Source organism: Myiozetetes cayanensis, unplaced genomic scaffold, assembly GCF_022539395.1.
Source record: "Myiozetetes cayanensis isolate MyiCay16 unplaced genomic scaffold, myiCay2020 scf4, whole genome shotgun sequence".
Taxonomy (NCBI): Eukaryota; Metazoa; Chordata; class Aves; order Passeriformes; family Tyrannidae; genus Myiozetetes; species Myiozetetes cayanensis.
In genome coordinates this window covers 42,697,830-42,717,957 of record NW_026087631.1, presented here as the reverse complement: position 1 = coordinate 42,717,957, position 20,128 = coordinate 42,697,830, and the positions used below count along the sequence as shown (strand labels likewise).

The window sequence follows — 20,128 nt, the reverse complement described above, 5'->3', positions numbered from 1 at the left end:
CTGTTTCGTGGGACTCTGCATATAGCTTTGGTTTCCTCTGTTCCAGAATAACAAATTTCTGTTGTAGGCACTTGCAGAGAAAAAGATACTTGACTAGTCAAATGGATTCCATTTTTTAGCCTAATGAGAAAAGAAGTCTGAAGTCTTAAGTTTGCTCTCCCAAAATACCTAGTACACAAACCCCAAGGAAACAGAAGGCATTTTCATGCTTGAAGTATTTTTTCTTATAACAGCTCTTTTATTCAAATATCATTACATCATGTATTGCATTAGTTTAGTAAATCTAGTGAATTATTAAAGGCATTGGTCCTCTATGGCAGCTGCATATTTAAAAGAAAATCAATATAATCACTTGGGTTAATTCAGCACTTGAGTTAATCAAAGTCAGAAAGCTGTGTTTGACAGCTGATGGATCATTTCTTATAACTTGAAGCAGTTTTAAAAAGGCTTGATAAAATCAGAGTTCAGACCAAGAAAACCTACAGGTGGGTCCCTTAACTGACATGAGTTATTTTTTCAGAATACCAAAAATCGAATCAAACACCTTCAGAATTGCCCCTGCAAGCTTGTGTAAACTGCAATAGAAAAAATACTACTGAGTACTGAATTATTACTTGTTAGCACTGAGTCAATGTCTAGCTTTTGAGTTTCACATGGTTCACTAACTTGTTTCCTGTGTGTGTTGAATTTTTCTCTCCGCAGAGATCTGCCTTTTGACCAAAGGCCGTCGAACTGCCAGTGTAAGAGCAGACACATACTGTCGCCTGTATTCCCTCTCAGTGGACAACTTCAATGAGGTCCTGGAAGAGTATCCCATGATGAGAAGGGCCTTCGAAACAGTGGCAATTGATAGACTTGACAGGATAGGTATTTATTTTTTTCCACATGCTTAATACTTAAAACCATTCTGCATTTTCTTTTCCTTGAGTTGCATGATAAAATCCCTCTCTTAAAAACGAAAACCCCTCTCATGTTTTGTTTTACTGCAGTAAATGTTTTGTTGATCTATAAATAACACGTGTGCCAATATGAAATTTTGCAATCTCATTTTTAAATAATAAAAAACACTAACTTTTAGAAAGTTTTCATACTCCTCTAAGGATTATTTTTCATACTTTAATTATCATTAGTATTATTTACTAGTGCCATAGATTTCTTTTGCTGCCTTCAGCACTTGATAGGATTTATGCTGTTTCATGAGCTGCAGATGACTTTTTCCTAAATAAATTGCTTAGAGGTGACATCTATAATGCTGGGAAGAGCTGAAGCCTCTCAGCACTCAAAAACCCCTTGTTTGTTGAAGTGAATTAATCCTTTGCAGTAGAGCTCTCATGTTCCTCACAAGATGGGCACTGCTAGCCTTGATGGCTGCACACTGGCATTGCTCAGATGTGCTTGCAATCAGGAAAGCAGGCCAACAACATCCAAGTGAAAGGCAGAAAGGTATGGCAGATTATCAAAACCAGGGATGTGAAGTTGCCATTGTGCATCCCAAGATTCTGTACCTAAGAAGACAGAGTAGGCAAAATACATGGTCAGGAGAATTGCACTCTGATTATCATTATTGACACTGGTTTTAAAATGCAGCTGTGCAAAAAACTCACAACTTCACAGTAAAATTCCAATGTAAGGATTTATCCACATCAATACAGTTATGCTTGTAGTTTTTTTCAAAATTAAACCAAAAAAAATTGCAAGGAGCCGTGTTGCCTGTACTAAACTGAAGATGTGATTTGGAAAAAATCATCTTTTCTTTAATATACCAAAAAGAATTGAAATACAGGTATACAGGGTTCTAATTTTAATAGAGGTATTTTAGTATTCTGCAGATTGTGAGCACTCCAGGCATTAAACTCTTACAATTTGTCTCTCAAGACTCTCTGTAAATGTAGTCCAACTCTAAGTAATATGTGCTTGAATAATATTAGCAGTAAAGTCCAATCGACTCTTGGGAGTAGCAATCCCATCTGAAGTGTTTTATCAAAAAAAAAAAAAAAAGGAGCAATTGAGTGCCATTGTGTTCCTGTGCATCTGATGACTCAGACAGAATAGCGTCTACATCTTGCAGACACTTGAACCCATCAAGCAGACATTAGGACGCAGTGTACAGCAGTCTATTGTGCAAGCAGGTTGTCACATTACCCATAAGTTCATGTGAGTTCACATTTAAAAGGATGATTTTTTGTCAACTGGTGGTCACTGGTTACTAATGTCTAGTTATTACTTCCCAGGAATGTACTAGATGGCAGATGTCTTTATACGTTATGTAACAGCTCAATGAAAATTTGGTTTTGCAGTGAAGGGAGAAAGCTGATGTAGATGCAGAGCACTGTGACTTTTCCTGTCCGTTGTTCCGTAAATTGCAGCTGAGTGCAGGGGTGTTACAAAAGCCCGCAGTGCTGGTGTGGGGAGGGTTTGGTGGAGCTGTGACCAGCGTGGGCCACTGTGGCAGTGCGGGGGGTGGCACAGCCCCCTTCTGCACCGGGCTGGGGCGGAGCGGGGGCCCTAGTTCAGCGACCCGGTGCCTGCCGAGGCTTTTACAATACAAAGCACCCAGTGCTAGGTGCTGAAACACAAAGCCAGGGTGGGGCTCTGCCTCAGGATCACTAACTTTTCTGCCTCTTTGTGAAGGGAAGAAGAACTCCATCCTCCTGCAAAAGTTCCAGAAGGACCTCAACACCGGCGTTTTCAACAACCAGGAGAACGAGATCCTGAAGCAGATTGTGAAGCACGACAGGGAGATGGTGCAGACCATCGCCCCGGTGAGCCTGCAGCAGATGCCGGCCCTCAACTCCAGCACCTCGGCCTCGTCGTCGCGGGGCCGGACGCAGTCGCCGCCCGTGTACAGCACCAGCAGCCTCTCCCACGGCAACCTGCACTCGCCCTCGCCCAGCACGCAGACGCCCCAGCAGGCTGCCGTCATCCTCTCGCCCTGCTCCTACACCACGGCCGTCTGCAGCCCGCCCGTACAGAGCCCACTGGCCGGCCGAACTTTCCAGTACGCCTCGCCCACCGCCTCGCAGCTCTCCCTGATGCAGCAGCAGCAGCAGCAGCCGCAGCCGCCGCAAGCGTCCCAGCAGCCCCCCGGCGCCGCGCAGAAGAACGAGGTGCACAAGAGCACCCAGGCCCTCCACAACACCAACCTGACGCGGGAGGTGCGGCCGCTCTCGGCCTCGCAGCCCTCGCTGCCCCACGAGATCTCCACGCTGATCGCCAGGCCTCACCCCACCGTGGGCGAGTCCCTCGCCTCTCTCCCGCAGCCCGCCCCCGGCCCCGGCGTGCCCCCGGCCGGCCGCGCCTCCGTCCCGCAGCGGGTCTCGCTCTTCCGACAGATGTCATCGGGAGCCATCCCCCCGAACAGGGGGGCCGCGCCGCCCGCTGCTCCCCTGCAAAGGGATTCTTCCACAGTCTTAAGCACAGAGCCCGAGGGAGACAAACCGCGTTTCGCCTCAAACTTATGATCCCTGGTGACTGTGAGCAACAGACTTGCAACAAACCGAGCACCATCCCCCGAACTGTTTTAGCCTGTTTCCTAATGTTCCCCAGCAGTCTACTATGAAAAAAATACTTTAGACAGCTTTGCCCTATGTAACGAATGTAAAAATTATATATGTATATGTATATACATATATATGTATACATATATATATTAAAAGAATTTAAAAACTTGTTTGAATTCGTCTTCCTTCCTCTCAACCATTAAAGAAGATTAAATTTAGCTGTAATATTTTTAATGTGTTGACTTTAAAATCAGCCTAAGAGCTGTTCTCTATCTAGGGGATCTGCTATTTTCATGGGAAAATTGTCAACACAGTAACAAACTTCAAACAAGTATTAAAAAAAAAAAATCGATTTAACACGTAACACATAGCACTGACTGAGTGATATTCTGAAACCTTTGTTATTTCATTTATTGCATATACGTTGTTAATTTCTTGTGAAGAATTCAGTTGTTGTTTTGCATTACATTTTGTATGTTAGCACCATCCATTGGGATTTAGATTGGAAAAGCGTTATATTGCAAACACCTGCAGTCTAAAGGGTGGCACTAGCACTCCTCTGGATAGGTTGAAACCTCATGACATGTCAGCCCTTCTGTTGTTTAAGAAAATTGGGTGGACTTTGATCTTCACATTGCTAAAGACTTTTACAGTAAAAGACTAAATATTGCCATTGTAAATAACTTTTTAGACCCAAGCAAAAATAGCTGCTGTGTGGTGTACCATTGCAAGGTCTTTGTTTAGGAATTTAGGTTACGCTTTTCACTTCAAAATTTACAGTTTTAAAATTTGTTAAAGCTAAGTGCAACACAACTGTTAAATTGTAATGCAATGGCTTAAAACCTATGGTGTTACTTTTACATGCAATGTTTTATGCAAAATTGTACGCTTGGTCCTGCAAACCGCTTGTACTTCACCAATACCATCACTTTTCTTCTTCTTGCCCTCAATAGCATCTGAGAATATTCCATGCATGCTTTGGGAAAAAAAAAAAAAAAAAAAGACGATAAAAATAGGTTTGGTCAGTAGGAAAAGGCTTTATGGTATCTTAGAAAATAATAACCATTCATTAATTGTGTCTACCTTAAAATTCCTATAATGCTGACTTTGAATCTCTGGTTTAAGTCTAGAAGTGAGGTTTTTAATTTAAAGGATTATTTGTAAACCACAGCTTGATTTAGACTTTCAGGTGCTTTCTGTGTCTTCACTGTAGTTTTGTAGTTGATTGTGGTGTTAATTTACAAAAATAAATATAATATAGCATCAAGTCTGTCTGGAAATGCACGATTTGCTCTGTGTATATTGTAATTAAATGGTTAGTATATCCTAAGGCATGTAGTGTCAAACATAGCCCATAGGTATGAGATTAATTATTTTTTATGTCTTCAAAACAGAAAGGAAATGGTGACAGAAAGCAGGGTTAAAGCATACTGTTTTGTGAACATTTTGTTTTGTTTGCTCAAACCTTCACATTATCTTATCCAGAAAAAAAAAAAAAAATTCGTAATCATTTGTGCCTGATTTGTCACATTAAATAGAGATTGAAACTAAATGTGTCATAATTTAACTCATTAAAAATCAGCATTATGGATATGGTATAAGCATATATTCTGTTCCTTAAAACCAGGCTGATTCATGTTAGAGAAGTGAATGCAAAGGGGTTCTCTTTCCATTAATGCTGAGTTTAACGATGCATGGAAAAATTAAATAACATCACAAAACTACGTAATGCAGTGAATCCAGATGTACTTGAGAGCCAAGTAAATATACTAAAGCTAACAGAGCTTGAGCCCATGCTGCCTGTTATACCTTTTACTAAAGTGGTACATCAAATAAAATTTTTAAAAAACCTTCCTTTTTTTTTTGCTGACTCACACTCACCAGTAAAAATCTATGTAATTAACCCACTAACATGCTGCTGCCATTAATTTAAGTGACCTGGAGTGGAAATGGGGAAATGATTGTTTAAAAAGTGTCTCAAACATTATGGATACGCTGCAAGACCATTTATTTATCAGTACAATACCCCTTATATTATTTTAATGCTAACAAATTCTGTCAGTTAACTAAGATCATGTACTGATCTTGAAAACTGTTTAAGGTTTACATTTAATAGGAGAAATGGGGTTAGTAGCAAAATATTTTTATATATATTTTTATTTTATTTTAAGCACTATGAAGAAATATTAATTCACATGGTCTTTCAGTGAAACCATAAATAATTTTTAATGACTTTGTAATAGAGTGGACAATATCTAGGATTTGTATGTTAATTAAAAAAAAATGGTACAGGGTATAAAATTATATACGTATATATATATGTATGTATGAATGTATATATACTTAGATTAAGAAACAAATGACTCACATTCCTGTAATATAAAGGTCCATTGCTAGTTTCAGAAGTGACCTATTTTCTCTGTACATAAGTAAACCCATAAGTATGAAATCTCACATCTGTACAAGTTGAAATGTATTAATGAAAAAAGATTGGATCTTACTGCTGCTGGGAAGACTATAGATCTGGTTCTTACAATAACTGTATGATCAGGGATGAGTTAGATTTTTTTCTTTTGTCTTTGCTCAAAGCCATAAATAAATATAAAAGATTATTAATAAATTGAAGAAAATATATAAAAAATAAAACCATGAATATTTTTTGTTCCAATATCTTTGTAACTGAGCAAGTTTTGCTTTACTATGAAAGAAGAATTGTTTGTTTATCTCTTTTCTTTATTCTGAGCCCAGAATTGTATACACTAAGTATGGGGAGGTGGAGAAAAAACAGCATTAGTAATTATGTGCACTCTTGAAAGAAGGGGGCTTAAAAATTCAAGGATACTACCTTATTTACTCAACCAATTCCTAAGCTGTATTTCCTCTGCAGATTAGAGAAATTAATTTCCCTACAAAACTCTCATTTAAACCATTAATATTTATCTGTAATATTTGCTAAGTACAAATATATGAAAATTACATTTGTTTTTATATAAAACATGAAATATCCTGGTAGAAAATTCCAAGTAACTGTTAGTATAACTTAAGGAAACTGTATTCTGTCATATTTTCACTTTATTTTACTGTGTGTGCCAATCCCACATGACATACCTCTGAACTTGTGCATAATAGTTCAGACTTCAGGGGAACATTGATGTGGAAGTAATGTTTGTTATTTATATTTTAGGACATTGTAAATTAAAAAGCATAGTGCGTTCAAAGCAATAGCCCATTATGTGTTTTACATTATCTTCAGCAGGATCAATAGAATCCTAGACTGATAAACTGATTTAAGCAAGCATGAGTGGTTGTATTTTTAATTTACACTCTAGAATATATTGTGAGTTCGTTTCACTAGTATTTAAGTTTGGTCTTTTACTTTGCATTGCTAAGATGTTGCTTCAGTCCAGTGGTAGTCAATGAAGTGATTTTCAAAAATACCAGCATTGCACTAGAAAAATCTTGTTTAGCAGCAGCAGTTTGGTTCTCCTGTCTACATTTGACCACTGCACAAAAGATGCTTTGCTCTTTGGTCCAGTCTCATTATTTCAGACAAAAAAACCAAAGGATTGTTTTAAAGTGATAATTCATGTCCCTGTATATGGTATGGATGTGTATGTACACACCAATTTATATTTTTAAAATCTCACAATTTCTAGTGTCTATATGTACCTCTACTTACTTCCTACCTTACCTTTGACTGGAATCAAAGTAAATTTTATTTTAAATAGCAAACTTCCATATCTTGATCCATGTCATTAAGAGTTAAGCTTAATATTTCTATTTTCAAAATTTATTCATGAGTTCTCAAACCAATTTCAGTATTTCTATACATTTACATTCTTTTCTACTCTATAAGTGATGCTGTCCAGTGCAAAAAAAAATTTATTTTGAAAATAAGCTGTTAAATTTTTGAATGAGCCTGCAGTTCAACTGCTCTGAGAATACACAGTGATATTAGTAATTTCTGCTGTTTGTAAGTCCTCTGCTCACACCAAAAAACTGTTACAATGTAGGAACAGAAAGTGTTTGTTTACAAAACATGGGTCTGAACCACAAGCACCATCTGAACACTCTAAAAATTAGATGTGCAAATTTATTTGTTTAGTGGATTTGGCCTTTCTTCTCCTTCATTTTTCTTTTTAATCAGGGAAGAGTAAGAGCATTAATATTGCCCTAGAACACGTCCTATGAGAAATACATGCTGTGAGTCTTGAATTGATACATTTTTCTGGAACAATCAGTAACCAGCACTCCATTGCATACTTAGTGCTAGAATGCTAGTGTGAATCACCACCTTGACTGGCCCAGTGGATGCATGCAGATGGTATAATTTCTGGTCTGTGGTTACCTTTTTCTCACCTCAGTGAAGACATGTAGTACCTTAACATACAATATCTTAACAAGAGTGTGGTAGCACTGAATTTTTCCGGTCAAAATATAGTAATATTAGAAAGAGAAAAACAGTGATAGTAGACAAGCAGAGTATCAAACTAAATAAATTGATTTTAAATCTACCTGTGTATCTTCCATACACATTTTTAATTACTTCTATCAATTCAATAAATTCAATTCTTAAACCATTAGTTGGTTTAAGATGTATTCCAGGTAAGGTGATCCCTGGCCTGAGGGACTGATGGACTCAAGCCCATATTTGAACTGAATCTAAATTTCTTCTCCTCCTTGAAACTATTCCTGTTGTGTGATGTTATTTCACCTGCTTGCAAAAGACACTGTATTTTTATCATTCTCCAGTTTTACACATGAGATTTGGAGTATGGTTCCCGCTATGCTCTGCTTTGAAGAGAGTGTGCAGTGCTGAGTTAGTTCTTGCTGAAAGGTCAATGTCAAGTTTGGATCAAGTAGAACTGCAGCAAAAAAGAGAGGAGGTCAAATACCGTATCTTCAATCAGTGCAAACTAGCCTATGCACTAAAGGGAAGCAGGTACTTGAACCATTTCTCTGGAAAGTCAGCAGGCTACTGGAGGGACTTTTATACTGAACCATGGGTCTCAACAAATCCAAGGTTCAGTCTGAAAATGCATCTCCAATGTCAGCTGCTTCTGGACTCCACAGTTACCAAAAAGTTTGCATAGACACAGGCCATAGTTTCTATAGCATTAGTGAAGCATCTTGTCTGTCTTCTATTAAATGACTACTCCACTCTTTATAGGTTCCATACTGCACGTGACATCACAAAATCTGAGATGTTCTGTGGGTGGTTACATTGAATATGACCACTACTTATAAATCTACTTACACACCTTTCCTCCAGAAAGCAAAATGTGTGCAGTCTATGCAGTTTTGTTGTTGCAGTGTAGAGGTTTTAAATGAAAAGGTTTGGTTTTGAAGTAAGAAAAGTTACTGTCTATCAGAGAACAATAACTGCAGATCTCAGATCTTCTAGGCCAGGTTCTTCTTCAATTGGATTTTTTATTTCTCTGCAAAGTCAACATTAATAACATGTTTGCTGTGCTTGTTACACTAGACGTGTAGTCTGCATTTCTTCAGAGATGCCTGCAGTGTTTTAGAAAAAAAAAAACTTAGTTTTTTCTAAGTGCTGGGAGATTTACATCCAATTATATTGGTTCCTATAGTCCAACCAAGAGGCAGTGTGAGGAATAACTGATGCCAGATCATTGTCCACTGCAGCAGGAAATCTAAGAGCAATATTAGAGGTCCTCTTACAAAGAACCAGAAATATTCCTAAATGTGACCTAGACTGATCAATTCACATCTGAACCTTTTATTATAAAGTAGACTATATTGTAGTTGCAAACTTTTCTTTTTTTAACATCTGCCAGTCAAGACCCTTTTTGTCTGTGATTTGTCGTCTTCCTGTACTGTCATCTTGGCAACAGAAATGTGTACCAATATTTGGAGGCAGTGCTGTATCTCAGCTGTATTTCAGTGTTGTTGGTTCCTACACTGATACTCAAAAGAGATTAAGAAATACTAAAAAAAAAAAAAAAAAAAAAACAAAACAAAAAAGGAAACAAAACAAAACCAAAAAAAGCAAAACCCCAGCCAAGCAAACGATAAAGGAAGTGTGGACTGTGTACATTTTACCAGCTGGTATTATGCTAATGCCTACCTCCAGAAGGACTCAAGTAATAGAATGGTTTTGACATCTCCTTTCTTTTCTCCACTAGCAAGAAGTTGTTCATCAGATCCACCAGACAAATCAGATTACAGATGGAATAGCTCAAGGCTTTTGCTTTTGTTCATGTCTGTTTTGCAAGACAAAAAGATGTGGACACAAATCAGAACTCCTAGTCAAAGTCTTGATTGAACTGATGCACATAGAGAAGTAAAATTTCTTTATAGAGCATATGCTAATCTTAGGTCAACTAGTACATAAAATCAGAAAACAAGGTTTTAGACCATGGGAAAAAATTCATTTTTTCACCACTGCATGCATGACTTAAAGTGGTATGTGTCCCTAAATACTGTATAATCTACTCTGTGGGTTAAATCAAAAATAACCTCTGAGCCAGAAAGTGAGAAACTGCGTCTTTGGACTTTTAATCTTCTTTTTTGTTTGCACATGTTTAAATGTCCCAGAATAACAAATCCAAATTAAAAAAAAAAAAAAAATTAAAAAAAAGACTTTACAAATCCTTAAGGTTTTGATCCTCTATAAATAAGCATTCCAACTGGCTTTCTGTTTTTTATGAGACTTGAGTTAATCAGAATGGAAGTATTTTTCATATGACGTCTCTCAGATTTGGAGTTTGAGAAGATGAATACTGAATAGCCATTATTTTTTTGGTCAGGTCTATGACAGTCAAGTGTTCTGTGAAAGTGGAGTCATGTTTTTAACTGGTCTTTTGTCGCTGATTTTACAACTTGCTAAGAAAAAAAGAATTGGCATTGTTAATAACTAGCAAAAACTGACATATCTGGGGTAAACTTCCATAGTGTAGGCAGTGTTATTACAGCAGACAGCACTGAGCATGGAGCACCATATGTCATAGGCCTGGTTACACTGACTATCTCAAGCCCCTGATTGTCAAAGAGGTCACCTATTGTTTATTGCTACACTCTTCTGGGTCACTTTTAGCTCTCTTATCCTCTCCCTAATACTCCTGTGCAAGACAGAGATACGACTATCTGGAACATACAGAAATTGTTCTGTCTTCTAGAACAGTTTTTTCATCAGCTGTGATAGGTGATACAATTCATTGCATCAAGTGGAATGATTGTTCTCTGGGGTTTTTTTCTTTTTTTTTTCTCCTGTGTTTGGAGGAGCTTCTCAGTAGTAATGGGAAATACTCATGTCACTGCCTGAGCACAGTGAAAAGAGCAAAAGTGACAATAACAATGAGTAGAAGAAAGGCAAAGAGAATTGCCGGAGGCAGAAAAAAATTATTTCCTTGAAATAAGGCATTTGTGTGGAGATTCCCTGAAGGACATGAAAGGGATAGGGGAGGAAAGATGACAACATGTCATGTCCTATTTAAGGCTGCCAAGCAGCTCTGTCATGAGGGTAGCGATAAAGCAGGAGGAGCTGGAGAAATCAATCTCTCTTGTTTCTGTCACAAATACAGGACTTCTTTTAGGTAATTTATTTTGTTTATTTTGAGAACTGAGAGTTGATAGACCCACTTTACCAGTTGCTCCTTCTGATATCAGAGATGGGTCTGTTAGAAGAAGGCTGTAAGAGGAAAATCACAAAAGTTATGGGTATTCTGGGCCACTTATGGGCATTCTTTATGCCACTGATCCCATGCATGCTTGTAGCCCCTTTTGTGTATTGAAGAATGCTGTAGTAATTTATTTTTTTCTCATTATAATAGCATTGCACTCTGTCTCTAACAATTACTTTTATAAATATTGGAAAATGTGCACAAGATTTGTCAACATTGCTAATTAAACTTCAAAATAGGCCGAAACAATTTTACTGCGAGTCAGTTCAAATAACTTAGATGGAAACTACAGAAACTGTTACTGAACAGGGCTTCATGGAGGCTGGGACAGAGTATAATTAGCATATAAGATTTCCATTGATCTTTCTTACAAAGATTTATTCTAACTTAAATCCTACACATCCCCCTGTCTTCCTTATTTGCTGTGGCTTATCTCCCATTTATTTTTTGCACATCCTGTTAAGTCATTTGTTGGTTTCTGGGAGTGAAGCCAGAACGTCACTGTATTGGTGGTGAAAGTCAACAAATCGTGGCAGTACCCCACAAGACTATGATAAATCTGGCTTTGGCATCCAGAGACTATAATCGGGGAAGGTTACTTGGTTGCTTCATGGTATGTCCTGCAAATATTAGGGTTAAAGAGAGGCATGCATTATTCTGAAATTGAATTAGAAGAAAATCCAGAGCATAATTGAATTATATATTTACACATTAAGTTTTAACATTATTGTCATGGAAAAGCAAGTTCATTATAGATAATAACAGTAAGTCTAGAATAAGTGGCTACACTTTCTACCCTACAACAAGTGAGTTTTGGGAGGAAAAGAGATGTAATGCATTTAACTATTAACATCTAAGAACAATCATGCTAATTGCATTTTGTGATAGAGCATCTTATCTCAACAGTCATCATATAAATTTGTTGAAAGTGTATTGGTACTAGCACCTTGACGATAATACCCTTACAGCAAAATGATGGAAAGCTTCTCAGTAATGTATAAATAAATAAAATTATAAAGGTTACAACAAAACTGTTATGTACATATGTCTAAATCTCCTACAGGGGCTTTTATGCAGACAGCAGTGCAGCCCAGCCTTTTATACCTTGAATACACATTGGATATTAAGTTGTTTAGAGCCATTTGTAGTCTGCAGCCATTGCTAAGTACATGCAATACCATCAGTGACCAATGGGACAGTTTTTCAGCCAGCAGAAGAATGCTGGAAATCAGAACTATTGGTTTTAAACTTTAGGTGCAGGGAAATTATAGACTGAAAGTATTTCCTAATCTTAAATTGTTAAATAATAATTAATATAATACTTTAGACATTTTATTTTAGATTTTTTTCAGCAAGTAGAACCCTAATTTAGATCATATATTAAGATTTTACCATATACTAAGATTAAAGTTCCATCAGTAGGCATAAGTTTTGGATCCAAAACAATTTCATATATTTCATGTTGACACTAGAGAACAGTGTGGGAGTACAACAAAGCAACCCTAACCCAATAGAACTGAACAGAGAGATTTCTTTAAGGGCTGGAGTAAAGAAATCTCACACTCTACCAACCACTATGAACAAAAATTCTTCAGCTCTGTTCCCTGAGTTTCACTGCAGTACCAGCCCTTCAGCTTTGGTGCATCTGTTGCATATGGGATTATTCATTTAACAGTTCATTCACTAGCCTTTTATCTAGTCTTCCCAAGTCCAGCTTGAATTTTCACTTTTTTTCTTCAGGGCAAAAACAAGCCATTTTTACAGTGCTTACCTGCCTTTTAAGGTAGTTTATATGATGTGTACAACCATTTGCATGGGTTTTGGGACTAGTGTACTCTCCAGCTGGCAGTTAGTAACTAGCAGCATACCTCAGGGATCACTGTCCAGGCCAGTATCGTTTAATGTCTTTATAACACCGATGGTGGGGCAAAGTGCACTTTCAGTGAGTTTGCCAACACCCCCAGTTGACAGGGGGCGGGCAGGGTGGGGAAGCATTTAATGTGCTGGAGGACAATGGTTTGCAATGGGCCCTCAAAAGGCTGGAGAAATGGGCTGATATTGATCTCATGAAGGTCAACAAAAGAAGTGCAAAGTCTTGCAACTAGCATGGAGTAGCCCTATTCAACATTACAGTCTGAGGGATGGCTGTGTAGAAGACAGTTTTGCCCAAGAACTTGAGACATTGGGGTCCTGTGGACAACAAGGTGAGCTTGAGCCAAAGCTGTGCTCTAGCAGCAAAGGCAGCACTTCACATTCTGGGTTGTATTAGCAAGGCAGCAGCCTGCAGGCTGAGGGATGTGATCTTTTCCCTCAATGCAGCACTTATGAGACTGAATCAGGAGTATTGTGTCCAGTTTGGGGCTCCCCAATGCAGAAAAAACATTGTAAAACTGGACCAAGACAAGCAAAGGATAAGCAAGATAAGGTGTATGGACAAGGAGAGGCTGAACAAGCTGTGCTTGTGTAGCCTAAAGATGAAGTGGGAGGTCTTGAAGAGGCCTTATTACCTGATCCAAGGATATTGATGGAGTGGAGCCAACCTCTTCTTGCTGGTGCACAGCAATAGGTTGATGCACAACAATAGGCTGAGAGGTGATGAACATAAGGTGGAACATAATAATTTCCAAATAGATATCAAGGAAAAGTGGTTTTTTACTAGTAGGGCACATAAACACTGCACCATGAACTGAGTGAGGGCTGCAGCACCTCTTTCCTTGTAGATTTTCAAGTCTAAGCTGGACACTACCCTGAGGAGCCTGATCTAACTAGAGCTGTTTTGAACAAGGTGTTGTACGAGAGAGACCCCAGAGATCACTTCCAACCAAAATTTTTCTCTGATTTTATGATTGCAATGTTGCCATCTGTGCCTACCACTCCTGCCCCTCAGCACCAACTACTTGGTCTAAACAAGCTTGTATCCAATGGTCTTTGTCAAAAGTTAAAGGCACTGCTGCTTTTTTATTAATCTGGAGACCTTTTCTGTCATGGAAGTTGTAGAGAAGCCCTTGTATAAGGAGTTTTAGGAGAAGTGAAGTTCCATGAAATCAGTTCTCTAGTTAAAGGGATAAAGAGAAGGACACAGAGGAGTGGGGGGAAAGGCAATAAAATGTCTCAGGTAATAGAGGTGTCCTTCTTGCTGGAAAATCATTAAGTAAAACTACTAATTCTTTCCTCAGGCAGTGTTATTTCTGCATGCACTCAAGCCTCTTCTGTTCACTCAACTGACAAGTATCTTTACTATCTCTCGCACTTAACACTATGGTGCCAGCAGGCTGGGTTGCATTCCCTGCTGTCTCCTGCTATAAACCAGAACAAAAACTGTCAGCAAACCTGTACTTATACGACCAAAACTCAGTCTTTGTTTGTGGCAGTAGTGCAAAGGCAAAATTAAAGCTGATAAAAGCATCTTTCTTATGCATGTGTGGATTATAGGGCAGCATCCTCATCTGTAATACATAAACCAGATATATTTGTTTTGTATGCACTGTCACTGCACACAAGCTGAACATGGCCCTGTATGTTTGATCTGTATTGAAGAGAAGTATTTTGTTCAGTTATCAGTTTTGTTCATTGCACATACACAAAATTGAACTGATTTCATGTGTGTGCAATGATTTTTATGGACCAATAATAACAAAACATTGAAAGTGGGAAGGAGAACCAGTACCTGTAAATGCTGTTATGTGAGGAGAGACAGCTGGTTGTGTGCTTCTTCCAAACATGCCTGGACTGTGCGACAGCATTTGCTCTCCATTCAGGAAGTGGTTTCAAGTAGGCTTCAAAAAGATAGTTATCAACTTTGTTTCATTTTTGAGGATAAAAACCTCCTTTCTGGTTGAAATTTGAGTAGTAGAGAGGCCTCTCTGGCTTTGTTGGCTGAGTGACATCCTAGAGGTTTCTACAAGCCAAAGTCACCTTAAGTTACTGAGATTGTTTTATTTTTTCAGAAGACAGGCTCAAGTAATTTTGAAACTTTTCCTTCCAGTTCTCAAACTGTGCAACCAGAAGCACATAATAGTTAACATTTGAGCTGGTTAAGAAGAGTTCCAGAGAGAAGCTGATGCCCAATGCATTAGCAGAATGCTATTAATAGTATCTTAGTTAATTTGGATTTTAAATATTAACATGAAGCAGTGGTATAATTCATACTGCTGGAAGTTAATTATTATTATTATTTATCTCAAGTTTGGTGGTAGACTCTCTCTGTTAAATAAAGTTTTAGTAATTTTCAGGTACATGCTGCAAAAAATTCAAGCCTTTTTGCTCAGTTAATTGCTATGCAGATAACCATGGTAACAATATGCCCATTTTAACTCTTCTTGTTGTGAACCTAAGTACCCAGGTGAGATGCCCTCTACCATTCAGAGACATCTCTGAATCATTATGCTCTAAGTGAAGACTTCTGCCAGTAGTCAGTACTACAAGAAACTTCTAATTTCCTTTTGGCTTCCATACCATACTCAGAAATATGGATTCAAGTGAATCATCTTTCTGAGGATGAGGCATAAGCCAAAAAGAACACAGTGGAATATTCTTATTCCAAAGGAAACCTTCTGGCCATGTTTTTGGAAGAGAAAAAAAAAACCTTATGCTTTGAACAATTGCAATTTACAGCCATTGAGACACATAAGATGCAGAATCTTAAACAGTTGAGTTTTAAAGTCACTTTTTTTGGAGTGAAGCTACTTTTCCAAGAGTGATGTTTTTTTCCGAGTTACTTGGACTATGTGGAATCTGTGTTTATTGTAGAACATAAAAAATTGGAAAGTGCTGTGTTACACTCTGTGGTGCCAGGTAGAAATTCATTATTTCGTAGAATACACAGCAGTCCATTTCCTTTGTACTTTGCAAGGAAAAAGCTAAGAAAGTCTGAAAATTAAAATACTGACATATTTATCTGCCTCTGTCATTCTCTTATTTAAGATTTCTTTTTCCATTTTTCCCTGGCCTGCCATCCTTGCATTCATTTCTGCCTCCATTGTAATAATGTCCTCTTTTATTGCTTTTAATTACTTTATTTTTTTGCAAACCTGTGGTCTTGGTTATTAAGTTCTCTTTTCTTAACACTTAATGGTGATTACTTAATGCTAACCTTACATCTGTCAAGATAATTTGCAAGCCCTTGTAATTAATTAAAGTGTAAAGTCAATACGACAATTTTGTTCATTGTCATCAGGTTTACTGATACTGCTTAGCCTTAAAGACATTTTTTCAGCATCAGTCCTCTGGCAGAGACATCTTAACAGCTCTGCTGGCCCATATGTAGATGATCAGTGTCTATACTCAAGTTCAAGAAGAAAATCCAACTGCATTAATTGATGATGTACAGGAAACAATTTTTCTTGTGATATGAGAGCTGCCTTGCAACTTTTGCTTCTCTATTTTCTATCATGTGCAATGGGATGAAAGAAAGTCCTATGCAATATACTGATGTAGGGACTGAGACTGTTGACTTAGATGTAAATGTGGTTTCCCAGATAAGTGTTCTAAGTGGGAAAGGTATAGTTTCAATCTATACAGTCTGCAAAATGCTTGTTCTATGAGTAAAATGAGGAACTCTGCTTACAGTGGAGTATTGCTGATCTATGTTTTTGTCCAGGAGGGATCCTGCAGCTTAGGGACTCCATGTATCTTTGCTGCAGCTGTGTCAGCAGAACACTGCAAGCTCAAGAAACAAGTGTTGTAGGCAACTTCACTGACTGTACTTGAATTCACAGAGTCAATCATTTGAACAAACTTTCCAGCAGAAAATATTTCCTGAGCTAATCTGTGCATAGTCTGTTTCCAAAAAAGATTCAAGCTTTATTTTTCTCTTGCCTGGAAATCTTTGTTTAAAGAGTTTTATACAGCTTTGTAAAGAAAGGAAAATAATTATATAAACCCATCTTACAGTGTTGTGGCAGTGTCTGTGTTCATTCTAGGTGAAATAGAAGTCAAGCCATGAATTAATTACATATCAGGCACTGTTCATATCGGTGACAGAATAGTTCAGTGTTGAAAAGGCGGTGTCAGCAAAGACCTGTTAGTGCAATGGAAACTGAGAAGTTGGGTGTGATTAGCTTGGAAAAGATTGCTGTCCTTTCTCTTAATTGCCCTCTCTGTGAATTACAGATGGATTATATCTTCAAAGTTTTTTGTGGCATCCTTGAAGTCTTGTTAGAGAAGCAAGTTTGGGCATGGGCTTTAATGATATAACAGACAACATTTAGCTTTGGGGTTTCTGAAACTGGGAAGACCTGAGCTGAAATGAGATACTTAAATTTGTTTTCAGTTCTTAGTAATTTTTTTCTCTTTCAAATAGTAACATAAGAATAAAGTTAAGATCTCTGTATGAATAAATATAATTTCCAGTTTGCCTTACTCAAGAAAACTCCAGGAAGTGGCATGAATTTTCTTTTATTCATATCAGTCACTCCTTTTTCACAACCCATGTAACTTGTGCTTTAGGGACTGTAGAACAGTGCTAAAAGCATACACTGCGCACTGTTACTTCTGTAAAACATTTCTTTATGTTGAGAAAATATTTTATTAGTTAATTATCTTAAAATTAATTCAGGGATATAGAATCAGCTGTCTTGAAGTACAATTTTCTTAAAATGTGGGAAAGTATAGGTTATGCTTTACACAGCCCTAGAAATTAAAGTGCTACTGAGATACTTGCATTTTTTTTTAAACAGTAAGGAGTTGAAAGTCATCTTCTTTTTACCCATCAGATTTATTTTTCTCCTGGATCTTTTTACTGCTTAGGGAAATTGATCCGTAACTCATCCTATTGAAAGAACATTGTACAGCATCACAGATCTAATGATTAAAAAAAAAGACTCCGTATAACATTCATCCCTCATTCTTTCTATACAGTTTGTACTTTGCTGATGTCCTCTTTGTCTTAGAGGTAACAATATTTTCCTGATTAGTTGACATAACAAAGATATTAACAATTTCTGACCAGTTCTCAGAATAATTTGAGAGAGAGAAATTTCATTAACCTCAGTTTATAAATGGGGAACAGAGTAACAGGACTAGAAATCCCTGCCAGAGTCAGGAGTCAAACCGTCTTTGCTTTTAGGAGAACCCCAAGTTCACTCTGCCTCAGACAGTGCATGCAGCTTGTACTGTCAGTCTCCCTAACCCATATCACACACCTTCTCTGAACTCAGGCTGTTTTTCAAAACACAGTAAGTTCAAGTGATGTAGGTCCTGAATATTGTTCTATCTGCTGTGGTGGTGAGGTATGAAGCCCCAGAGATGCAAAGTAAGAATAAAGTTGGAGTATTCTACGAAGAATGAATTCCTTTGAGGAGCAAAGTAATGGCTTTGCGAACCACTTGATTTTGAAGTCACCAGGCTGCAATATAACACAATACAAGGAAGAATTACTCACTACATGTGCAAATTATTTCCAGTGCCTGCTATTACATGTTTGCTTAAGTGCAGACAGAATTGTTTTCATAGGTGTGGCTGTACATAACTAGTCAAATTGAGGTTCAGGTAACTGGACAGATTATATTAGAAAATTCAGAGCCTGATGTTAATTGGCTGCAGTTCATGAGCTGTATTTCATGGTGTAATGTTAAGTGGAAGGACTACCTTTTAATGTTCTCCCAGAATACGTGGGCCTGCTTAAAACAGTAAAACAAACCGCCTCAGGCACGTGTTCCATGCAAAATTTAGACACTGGACTCCAGTCAAAATCAGCTCAAAAGGCAAAAGATGTGGAGTTTAAGAGAGCTAAGAGATAGTATTTTCTTTTCTTTGGCATTAACTTGGCTGCTTGAAGACCAAGATCCCTTTTCAGAGTTTCCTTATATTTCAGAATTTCCTTGTATTTCAACTAAAGAATTCATCAACCATGTTTAAGATCTAGCTTATAACATAAAAGGAAACCATATGAGCAAAGCATAGGGAAAACTCTCGTTGCCTTTCAGCTGCTTGAGTCACTTCACACCAGTGCTCTGCTGTGTCACTTGTTGGTTGTGTGCCTCTGCCATGGTGTTAGGCTACCTGCAGACAAACAAATCCTTCAGAGGGTTAAACCTAACTGTCAAAACTATCAGCAGCATCCAAGCATATATTGCTTCACTTCCAGGTCTTGGTTTTAGAGTTCCCATTTTAGGTAACACTCTGCAAGACTGTTTGGCAAAGAGTAAGGTAAAAAGTGTTAGCTCGACACAAGAGTAAGCAATTCCTCAGAAAATAGTTAAGTAATTACTTAAAAAACCCCTCCAATAAACAACAAACTTTTATGCTCAGTCAGAACCTTTTCCTATCTTGAATCTTCCAAGAGAATTAGTGCCAACTGAACATACCTTGATTTTATATCTAAATGGATCCTTTTTTGATTCAAACAATCTAAAAGAATGTGAATCACATAGTTAGTGGAAGTTCGTATAAAAGTTTTATACAAACATCAATGCCCCATGGTGTTTGTTATAGTTGTTTTACTATGGTACAGTGTTACCAGCCCACACTGGTTTCATGTGACTCTTTTGCTGTTTCACACTTTTTATAACAGCCCCCAAACTAGAATAATAAACATGCACCTATGTCAGCTTCACTAAAATAAAAACTAAATCTAGCCAAGCCGAAAATATGATCAGGATGTGAGGTAAACAAAAAAAAAAGAGCAGAGTTTCACTATTAGTTAGTTCTAATGGATGATTCTTAAAAACCTGAGTTTGGCACTGTCACCCTCTCATTACCTGGCAGAACTGAGACCTGTGCAAACTTGGGTGGAAGGCCAAACAACATTTTTTCTTTCACCTTGCTTCCTGACTTCTTCACTGGGAGCAACAGCTGTCCCCATCATGGTGCATCCTGAAAATTATTGCCCGTTTGCAGTATTAGTTTGCAGTGCTATTATTTGCTGTTATGCAGTGCTCAAGAGTGCTAGTACTATTTGTTTCATTACACAGTGGTCATGGGGTACAAACGGTTGATTATATTTTTATATTGTCTTGGCCTCACTATTGAACGAATTGCTAC

General features: G+C 37.8%; 1 protein-coding gene across 1 annotated transcript in view; it reads left to right on the top strand.

Annotated features, from left to right (window-relative positions):
• HCN1 (hyperpolarization activated cyclic nucleotide gated potassium channel 1) overlaps nt 1–9,481 on the top strand; it is a 201,070-nt gene extending 191,589 nt beyond the window's left edge. Inside the window, exons 7-8 of the mRNA XM_050329499.1 lie at nt 703–867; nt 2,632–9,481. Of these exons, the coding sequence (XP_050185456.1) occupies nt 703–867; nt 2,632–3,461 (995 nt within the window). The 3' untranslated portion in view covers nt 3,462–9,481. The remainder of the gene's footprint in view (nt 1–702; nt 868–2,631) is intronic.
• The last annotated feature ends 10,647 nt before the right edge of the window (nt 9,482–20,128 follow it).